This window comes from Tuber melanosporum (genome assembly GCF_000151645.1).
Source record: "Tuber melanosporum whole genome shotgun sequence assembly, scaffold_4, strain Mel28".
In the NCBI taxonomy this organism is placed as follows: domain Eukaryota; kingdom Fungi; phylum Ascomycota; class Pezizomycetes; order Pezizales; family Tuberaceae; genus Tuber; species Tuber melanosporum.
Window position 1 is genome coordinate 1,616,050 of NW_003299084.1, and position 8,435 is coordinate 1,624,484.

Here is an 8,435-nt window from a genome sequence, read left to right on the forward strand (position 1 = left end):
TATGGTTATGGTATTTGGTACTGGTTTGCCTGCGGCTGGTGTTGGTGGATGATTCCCGGATAGCCGATCTTCCCTCCTGGGTGGAAGGTCCACTGCTCGTTAAAGGCATTTTCCTTTGTATATTCAGTCAATGCTGCACTTAGGCAATGAGAAAATATTGAAACTCACAGATTGCACTCATCTGGGATGATGATCCGGATGGTTTGTGGTAATTCAGTGATCTCTCTAGTGATTTCCCCGCACCCACCAAGTGGCACCCGTTGATGTCAACCGCCACCAACCTTGTCACTACCATTCCACCTTCAGCTACAATGCGCACTAGGAGGCATTAAGCGGAGGTCCTGAATACAGACGAAGGGATAACGTCACTTTCACATGCACCGCCACGTTTGCCAGACTTTCCCCTACCCCCTTCGTACAACAGTTCGAAGCTCTCAAGAAACGAAACAACCAAAAAACCAACCCGATAATTCGGTTTGCGATCGAGCTATCATACTACTACTACCCATACCCACCAACACAACCCCAAAACGAAGAAAGCAAAAATGTCTCCCCAATCAAACACGAAAACCCGGATCCTGGAGCTCAACGCCATCGACAAAGTAGCCTTCCTTCCTTCCTTCCTTCTCTCCCCCCTCCCTCCCGGCTGACCAACCTCTGTAATACGATAGGACATCTCAACCCTCCTTTCCACCGCTTCAACTGCAATCACAACCTTAACCTCGACGCCGGCCTCCGCCAGCGCCTTCGCCAGCGCCTCGGGCCAATACCACGCGTTGCTACAATCCATCGTGGTCCGATTGCGGCGTCAAATCCTGCTGCTAGAGCAGGCTGATATACCAGCCCCTGTAACCGGAAACGGAGGCGAGAAGGAGGGGAAGGGGAGCGGAGGTGGGATCGATGTTGGGGCTTTCAATTCAAGGAATGACGTTGTCGGCCGGGAGATGGAGGGGGAGTTGTGGAAGGGGGCGAAGGAGTTGGTGGGGCTGTTGAGTGGGGATTTGGAGGGGGATGGAGATGTTAAGATGGGGTGACTGAGAGGGGAGAACCACGGGAAGTGAATTGGGGGGATGGAATTGTGCTTGCTATTCCTTAGTTTCACTTTGTAGGTTTGGTGTATAGTTACGAGGTGTGGGTATGCATCGTACTTAGGATGGGAGTAATGTAGCCGCTACCAGTAGACACAAGCTATGAACATCCATCGGACATTTGCCAATTTCGCCATCTCCTAAAGTATAAAACAGAAAGCGGGAAAAGATAACATCCCACAACAGCAGAAGAATCAAAGAGCACAGCACAGCGGACAAAAGGAGCCCAAAGACCCTCAATCACTAACTTATGTGCTAGCCAAACTCATCCACACGCCAATTACAAGAGATGTATGATATGCGCCCAAATCCCCTCCCCAGAAGTAGAAACAAAGTGAAAAGAAAAGAAAAAGGAAAAGAAAACTCTGCTTATAGTCATTTCCCCTACCAGTCGCCAATAATGGCGAATGAACAAAAGAAATCGAAACAAAACATAGAAAATCAAGGATATAATACTTTGACTTCCCACTGGTTTCACCACCATCTAATCTAAAAAGAGAAATAAAAATAGAACCACGGGGCGCCACATATACATCAGACTCGAAACAATGATATCACAATCATTTAGTCTTCTTGTGAGAAACATCGACAGCATACTCTCTGAAGGTATCATCTCCTTCAACCTCTTTCACAACCTTTTCCATCTCCTTGACTTGCTTCTCCCACTCATCCTTGCCCATCTTAGTTTCCCTGTAGAAAAGTTCCATGTTGGGCTTGCGGTAAGAGCCAAGGAGGCGATCCCAGAGAGTGGTGTATTGGCCATAGTTGTAGTTGAAGTATAAGTGATGCATGGTGTGGCATGCGGCACCGTTAACAATAGGGGAGTTTGCAACATACTCTCCGTCGTCTGCACATGGTTAGCTCAGACCGGAGATGGAGGGATCGCAAGAGCAACTCACGAATCATGATAGTCCAGACGTTAATGAAGATGAAAAGGCCGATGTAGGCGAACTTGTGAAGCGGGAAAATAAAGGGGAAAACATGGTACGGGATACTCTGGGAAAATCCATCAATTGGGTGGAACGCGTGACTGGCAAATGGAGTAGGCATGATCCATTTGTGATGGGGCTTGTGAATGGTCTTGTAGATACTCTTGTGGTGAAGTCCGCGGTGGATGAGGTAAATCCAGAAATCGGTAAACATCAAAAACAGCGGGAACTGGAACCACAAATACCACTTTCCATGGAGCTCAACATCTGCGTATAGTTTCGAGTAGCCACGAACCTCAGCCAAGAAGAAAGGGGTCGTAAAAATAGCCATGATAGGCAATGAGCGTATCGTTTGGGCCATCTCCTGTCGAATCTGGTTTTTGAGAAATTTGGGGTGCTTGAAGGTATCCTTGTCGAAGATGAGAAAGTACGACAGTGAGGCAAAAACAAGGTAAACAACAAGACCGAAGATCCTACAAAATGCCAATCGGTCAGCAAGCGCTCTCAACTTCCATGATGCAAGCTTCCACTGAAAGCGATCAAGGCAAAAACACAACCAAAAACAGGCAAGCAAAAGGAACCCACCAAGTGATGAGAAACAACGAGAAGGCCTGTCGTTGCCAATCCCCTCTCAGGAACAGGGATTCGTAAGCTCGATGAGATGGCCTCAATCCGAAGAAGTGAGAGATAGGGTCGTCAACAATTATCGGAGGATTCATATACTCCTCCGTCAATGTATCATTGGCACCGGCCCAACTTGCAAGCGAACCGGCGGGCAAAAGGGTAGCATAGATAGCATCAAAGAAGAGGTTATCCGCGACGCCAAGAATGTAATCCATCGTCGAACCTGCCGTCAGGCACCAGCGGGAGCGAGCGTGAATCAGGCAAATGAATAAATGAGTAAACAGGTGGTGAAGAAGAAAGCGTTGTTGCTCCGACAGCCAAAGGAAAGAGACAAGGGAATAGAAGGAAGGAAGTCCGTGAGCTTTAAAGAGAGTGAAATTGTCACAAATCTCCCAATTAAGGGGGGAACGAGGAAGCGAAAGTGGGTGATGTTCCAACTTCCAAGACAGGGCTTTTTAGTGATGAGGGCAAACTGCTCGGATATGGACGTGAATGATCCTCCACCCAGGGGATTCCGGAAGCCCGAACTTACTCGAGTATGATACTATGATACCCTCATAGGAAATAGGAGAGTTAATTTGGCATGGCAATCGCTCAAACAAGCAAGAAGTTTTGACACCTTTAATCCCTTACTGTCCAATCACGTCCATACCCTAGTTAGTGAGTTAAAAAAAAACTGGTGACTCTCGGAGCTGTGAATTCCGGTTGACGCGGTTTTTTTTCTTCCTTTTTTCCTTTTTTCCTTTTTTCTTTTCGGTTAAGGTTTCGATACGTCTTAGACTACGGTACCGTACTCGAGCATCCTTCCCATACAGTACTCGTACCATGCCATCCCTCCAATGCCAAAAGGTTACTCGAGTACCGATCTGCCCATCTGTTCACATCATCTGATGTGAGACATGACTAGTGCACATCTGGGAAGGACCAGTTTTTCAAACTCTTGAGATCGGCAAGGCGTTTATTATTTCTGATTGCTGACAAATCGGTTACTCACTATCGATGCAATAACACAACAAAAGTGAAAGCCGTAATTATCGCTAATTATATTTAAAGGGCATTGAGAATACGACAGTCTAGTAGCTTGACACAAACGTGAAAAATGGAGAAGGATGTGGAAGGATTATCAGTCTTCCTCCTCGTCCATAGCATCTGCATCAACCTCTTCGTCTTCTTCCTCGCTACTTACTGCGACAGGCTTCTTACTTCCTTTGAACTTCTTTGCCCCCTTCTCAATCTTGATCTTCCTAAGCTCAGCCTTACTCTTTCCTCTCCTTGAGGAAGGGCCGGGTTGTGCTTCCTCCTCCCCGCTAGCTTCTTCCTCCTCCTCTTCGCTCTCGTCTTCCTGCATCTGCCGGTTCCTCTTCTCCAACGCTAGTGCGCGAGCGACTTTCCTTTTCAAGACCGAATCCCTCTTCAACACTCTCAGGGTGAGCATTTTCGTACAACCAGGCGTCGGACAGGGCACACCGTTGAGGCGGGAACGTTTGATCATGTCTTCGATAGCTCCCTTTTCGAAAGCGTGAGGGCAAACGGTCGACCTAACAGGATCCTCAAACGGACGGAGAGTGAGAGGACATTTGTAGCTTTGTCTTTCCTGGGCAATTTCGATGTCGGATTCATCGTCCTGAGCGCCAGAGGCGCCGGAAGAGAACCAGGTTCTTGTTGGTGGTAAGGGCACTTCTGGGTTACGAGCTTCCCAGTGCGAGCGGCGGAAGTCGAGGTATTCTGGGGAGGTTGTGTATCTGTGGACATAGTGAGTATATAATAGAATAGAAATTTAGGGGTAGGAGATAATACATACTTTTCTGTATTACTCATAGCGTCCCAATGTCTCTTCTTCGCTACAAGTATACTCTCGTATTGACCAGACAAACCCTGTTCCTCACTGGATTCCCGCGGTTCATCTCCCCTCATTAAAGCTTGCCTCTGCGCGTCGACAATAGACTCCAAAGTCTCCTTCATATCCAGCGCACGCTTGTTCTCATCCACCAACTCCCGAGCGAGCCTCTCCATATCCGTCATAGCCTTTTCTTTTCCCTCATTCTCCTCCTCGGGGTCAGGGTATAACTCAAGAGTTGCATTCCCCAGGACGGTGATAGCAGACGCGATAGTATCCGAGACCTTAGCGATACCAGAGCGTGTATTAATTAGTGCGGTGAGGCTCTGTATCTCCTTGGCCGTGAGAGGTAGCAACGGCTTTTCGTAGGCTGGTATAGCGATGTGTGAGGTTCGGTCCGACATTATTATGGATGAGGAGGAGGGAGTGGCTGATGTTGATGGTCTGGAGGGACGAATGTTGAGAAGGTTGGACACGGACATGGTTAGTCTAGGTTCGTTGGTTGGTTCGTAGTTTGTGGCTTCCCCGAAGGTGTGGTTCGCGGATGAGGCGTTCGAAAGAAGCCCTACCAACTCATCCCTCATCCTAAGAGAACTGAGAGACGCGACCAGCGGTTAAATAACCAGACGTCAATTGAGCGGCTTGGCACATTCGCGCTAGCGTACTGTGAAATCCGCAGGGGCAAATAAGAGTGTTTTGAGAATAGCCTCAGTGTCGTTGGTCTAAACTTTTTGAGCTTCATGAAAGTCCCCACTGCTCGGTATTGCGATATCTATAGAGGCTATTTCCGCCTCGCCCCTCCATTACCCGCCGATTCATAGATAATGCCTCCGATACCCCGATTTCTCCTCCCAAGGCCACTCCTCCACTTAAGCACCCCCCGCATCCTCACACGGTACCCCTCGCTCATCCTTAATGCCAGTACCAACGCCAAAAAACGGAAGAAGCGAGCCCCAGAAAAGATCATAAGAACCACGTCCCAGCTACCCCAGACTGGCAAATACCTTTCCCTTACAGAATCCCTGGGCAACTCCGATCGTCCGGCGATCCTCCTTTACGCACATCACAACCGCAAGTTTCTCCTGAGCTGCTACGGCCTCTCGAGCGCCATGCTGGCGTGGTCGTACTACACCTACCACACAAACATTGAAAATTCAAGACCGGGGTTACCCGTTTGGGTGACTAAAGTTAGCTGGGGGAGCATCACTCTCATGACCGTGATGGCTGTGGCTGTGGCATTTTACCCCACCCGGTAACTCAATCCCCCCTCCAACTCTTGGGAACATCAATAATGGATGAGGGAATCATAGGTTAATACAGGTCATCTACGCCCACCCCATACCAGCGACCGTCACTCGGCCAGCGAGCGTATCGCTGACCCTCCACCGCCGTCCAATCCTACCCACACTTCCTGTGAAGAAACTCCACGTGGCTTCCCCTAACATGGTAACTCTGGGGGAACCTATTCACCCAGCCATAAGACCCGCAGCGAAACCTGTTGTTGTCGAGGAAAGACATACAAGGTGGCAGAAGGTCTGGAGTAAGTTGAGCCCGGCAAAGGTCTTCGCAAGAGCGGTGAATGGTATTTCTACGAGCGGATTTATCTTGGTGAAGGTAGAAGGGATGGGAAGTTATAGGATTCATAAGGATGGGTGGGTATGGGAGAGGAGAGGATTGGATAGAATCTTCAAGGCGAGGAATCCCGTGCAAATATAAACACATGAGGGTTTGCGCAGATTGGGGTCGGAAGCGATGCTCTAGCCCAGCGCACTATTAATATATGTGGGCACTATCATTTATGCATTTGCCCTATTCTGTAGCGCCTAGTATAATGAGAGATCCTAAAGACTCAAGTTAATTCCCTTGATCAAAATTATCATTCAGTGGGGTTATCGCTAGAGATTTTGTGCTGGGATCGGAGCCGGTTACGGTAGTCAGTCACGTGTTAGTGTTCACCCTGGTCCGTGCTTTTCGCGGGATTTCGTTGGGAAAACCCGTAGTCTGATCTTTCGATCCCAACTTCCACGAAACATCCTCCATCTCCTTTCCATCCCATATAAACAACCACTCCCTCCCTCCCTCCCTCCTACAGTCTTCACATGGCATCATCAATCTGCCGTCTATCCTCCCACCTCCCACTACAGTTACGACTACATGTTTTTAGACGAGGTATTCCCCGCTACCATCCCCCTCCCACCGTCCAGCCTACAAATATTATCAACCCATGGCTAACAACCAACCAATCGACATAACTAGGCCTCACAACAACCGTTCGCCGGAATGTAGCCTCAAACCTTCTCATGCCAGCTCTAAGCCCTACAATGACCGAAGGCACAATTAGCCGTTGGGAGCTAAGAGAAGGCGACACCTTCTCCGCTGGGGACGTCTTGCTAGAGATCGAGACCGACAAAGCTCAAATGGACGTCGAAGCCCTGGACAACGGTATCCTCGCAAGGATAATGGTCAAGGCCGGTAATAAAGCGGTTCAAGTTGGTTCTCGAATTGCAGTGCTGGCGGAGCCAGGTGACGATCTCGCGAATTTGGAAATGCCACCGGAGAACAATGACACCGGGAGTCGTGCCAGCACTTTGGCGAGGGAAGAAAAAAAGATCAACGAGAACCCCAAGGGGAATACCAGGTCTCCTAGGGGGGAGGATAGACCAAGTGTCGTAGAGAGCTCAGATGAGGGCGCTCCGAGCACTACTGGGACCAGCAAGGCGCATACCCCCTCACCTAGCGTTGCTCACTTAATTAGGGAGCACAAGATTTCCGAAGGTGATGTTTCTGCAATCGCATCTACGGGGCCGAAAGGGCGGTTGCTAAAGGGGGATATATTGGCTTACCTGGGCAGGGCTAATAAGGCTTACCTAAAGGATCTTGAAGGACGGATCCACAAGTTAGAGAAGTTAGACTTGAGTAATATCAAAATTGCACCTCCGAAGAAGGATGTGGGAGAGAGCGCCAAACAAGTAGTAGAGAAGGGGCCGGTCGTTGATGAAGAAAAGGAATTGAAGCTAGAGGTATCATTTGGCGAAGTCCTTAAGGTTCAGGATAAGCTCCAAGGTAATTCCCACCCTTCCTCATTCCGCAAATATATATATATATATATTGATACGCCCCACAGCAGTCCTCGGCCTTCACATGCCCCTCTCCACCTTCATCAGCAAAGCGACTACAAGAGCAAACCACTCCCTCCCACCTATGTCGTCCGCATCTGACATCCTCGACGAACTCCTTAACCTCCCTTCCACGACCTCTTCCCGACCGGCTAAATTCCAGCCGAAAATTACCGCCTCACCTCCACCTCCCCCGTACTCCCCTGCCAGAGGCGCAGACATCCTAGACATGCTAACCGGTGCCGCACCCGCCACCACCCCTGCCGTCAAGCGAACGCTGGGCATTGTGGCTACGGGCCCTAATGTGATCAGTCTCACAGTCAAGGGTGTGGAAGAGGAAGAGCGGGGAAAATTATTCTTGGAGAAAGTGAAGGGCTTTTTGGAGATAGATCCTGGGAAGTTAGTTTTGTAGATTGGCGGACCAGGGAGAGGGATACCTTTCATTTTTGTTTATTTTTAGATCGGGAAATAGGGAGGAGCGAAGACAAGCTCTCCCTTTTTGCGTGTGTTGGAGGTTATGGGTGTGGTTGCGGATGTAAGATTGCACGTATGTCGGAAAAGTGGGAGGAGATAGAGTATCGAGTGACATTCTATGATGACGGGGTTCTGAGCGTTGTTACTTTTATAGTTCTTGGACATGCTCGCCGTTAGTTAACCACCCATTGTGCCTCCCCGCGACACGGCAGAGTCACACCAAAACAGCAGGGGAGGAAAGAAAAAAACGAGTAACGAGCACGAGCAATCCGGGTCCACTGTGTTAACCCCTCATAAATTTCCGCCAAATTACACCTTCAAGTGGCCGGAAATCTAGGGATCAATGTGCAACTACTCGCCCCATTGA

General features: G+C 49.1%; 4 protein-coding genes; 2 read left to right on the top strand and 2 right to left on the bottom strand.

Moving 5' to 3' along the window:
* Window positions 1–452: 452 nt before the first annotated feature.
* GSTUM_00007874001 (uncharacterized protein) lies at window positions 453–1,186 on the top strand. XM_002839727.2 has 2 exons: window positions 453–602; window positions 672–1,186. Exons 1-2 carry the CDS (start codon window positions 546–548, stop codon window positions 1,032–1,034), a joined length of 420 nt encoding a protein of 139 aa, XP_002839773.1. The 5' UTR covers window positions 453–545; the 3' UTR covers window positions 1,035–1,186.
* GSTUM_00007875001 (uncharacterized protein) lies at window positions 1,185–3,051 on the bottom strand. XM_002839728.2 has 3 exons: window positions 2,603–3,051; window positions 1,988–2,490; window positions 1,185–1,935 (listed from the first exon to the last, which is right to left on the bottom strand). The coding sequence occupies exons 1-3, from the start codon at window positions 2,854–2,856 to the stop codon at window positions 1,649–1,651; spliced, it is 1,044 nt and encodes a 347-aa protein (XP_002839774.1). The 5' UTR covers window positions 2,857–3,051; the 3' UTR covers window positions 1,185–1,648.
* Window positions 3,052–3,584: 533 nt separating this feature from the next.
* On the bottom strand, window positions 3,585–5,051 carry GSTUM_00007876001 (uncharacterized protein). XM_002839729.2 has 2 exons: window positions 4,443–5,051; window positions 3,585–4,383 (listed from the first exon to the last, which is right to left on the bottom strand). The coding sequence occupies exons 1-2, from the start codon at window positions 4,880–4,882 to the stop codon at window positions 3,765–3,767; spliced, it is 1,059 nt and encodes a 352-aa protein (XP_002839775.1). The 5' UTR covers window positions 4,883–5,051; the 3' UTR covers window positions 3,585–3,764.
* Window positions 5,052–5,235: 184 nt separating this feature from the next.
* Window positions 5,236–8,190, top strand: GSTUM_00007877001 (uncharacterized protein). XM_002839730.2 has 5 exons: window positions 5,236–5,730; window positions 5,789–6,647; window positions 6,735–7,468; window positions 7,499–7,541; window positions 7,603–8,190. Exons 2-5 carry the CDS (start codon window positions 6,578–6,580, stop codon window positions 8,004–8,006), a joined length of 1,251 nt encoding a protein of 416 aa, XP_002839776.1. The 5' UTR covers window positions 5,236–5,730; window positions 5,789–6,577; the 3' UTR covers window positions 8,007–8,190.
* Window positions 8,191–8,435: the final 245 nt, after the last annotated feature.

Bases quoted from the DNA above. Each gene is read 5' to 3' on its own strand.
- GSTUM_00007876001 (XM_002839729.2), bottom strand. From the start codon at position 4,882: ATGTCGGACCGAACCTCACACATCGCTATACCAGCCTACGAAAAGCCG. The intron at 4,384-4,442 runs GTATGTATTATC...CTATGTCCACAG, and splicing joins GCTATGAGTAATACAGAAAA to ATACACAACCTCCCCAGAAT.
- GSTUM_00007877001 (XM_002839730.2), top strand. From the start codon at position 6,578: ATGGCATCATCAATCTGCCGTCTATCCTCCCACCTCCCACTACAGTTA. The intron at 7,469-7,498 runs GTTGATGAAGAA...TTGAAGCTAGAG, and splicing joins TAGTAGAGAAGGGGCCGGTC to GTATCATTTGGCGAAGTCCT. The intron at 7,542-7,602 runs GTAATTCCCACC...TACGCCCCACAG, and splicing joins GGTTCAGGATAAGCTCCAAG to CAGTCCTCGGCCTTCACATG.
- GSTUM_00007875001 (XM_002839728.2), bottom strand. From the start codon at position 2,856: ATGGATTACATTCTTGGCGTCGCGGATAACCTCTTCTTTGATGCTATC. The intron at 2,491-2,602 runs GTGGGTTCCTTT...GGCATTTTGTAG, and splicing joins TCGTTGTTTCTCATCACTTG to GATCTTCGGTCTTGTTGTTT. The intron at 1,936-1,987 runs GTGAGTTGCTCT...AACCATGTGCAG, and splicing joins CGTCTGGACTATCATGATTC to ACGACGGAGAGTATGTTGCA.
- GSTUM_00007874001 (XM_002839727.2), top strand. From the start codon at position 546: ATGTCTCCCCAATCAAACACGAAAACCCGGATCCTGGAGCTCAACGCC. The intron at 603-671 runs GTAGCCTTCCTT...GTAATACGATAG, and splicing joins AGCTCAACGCCATCGACAAA to GACATCTCAACCCTCCTTTC.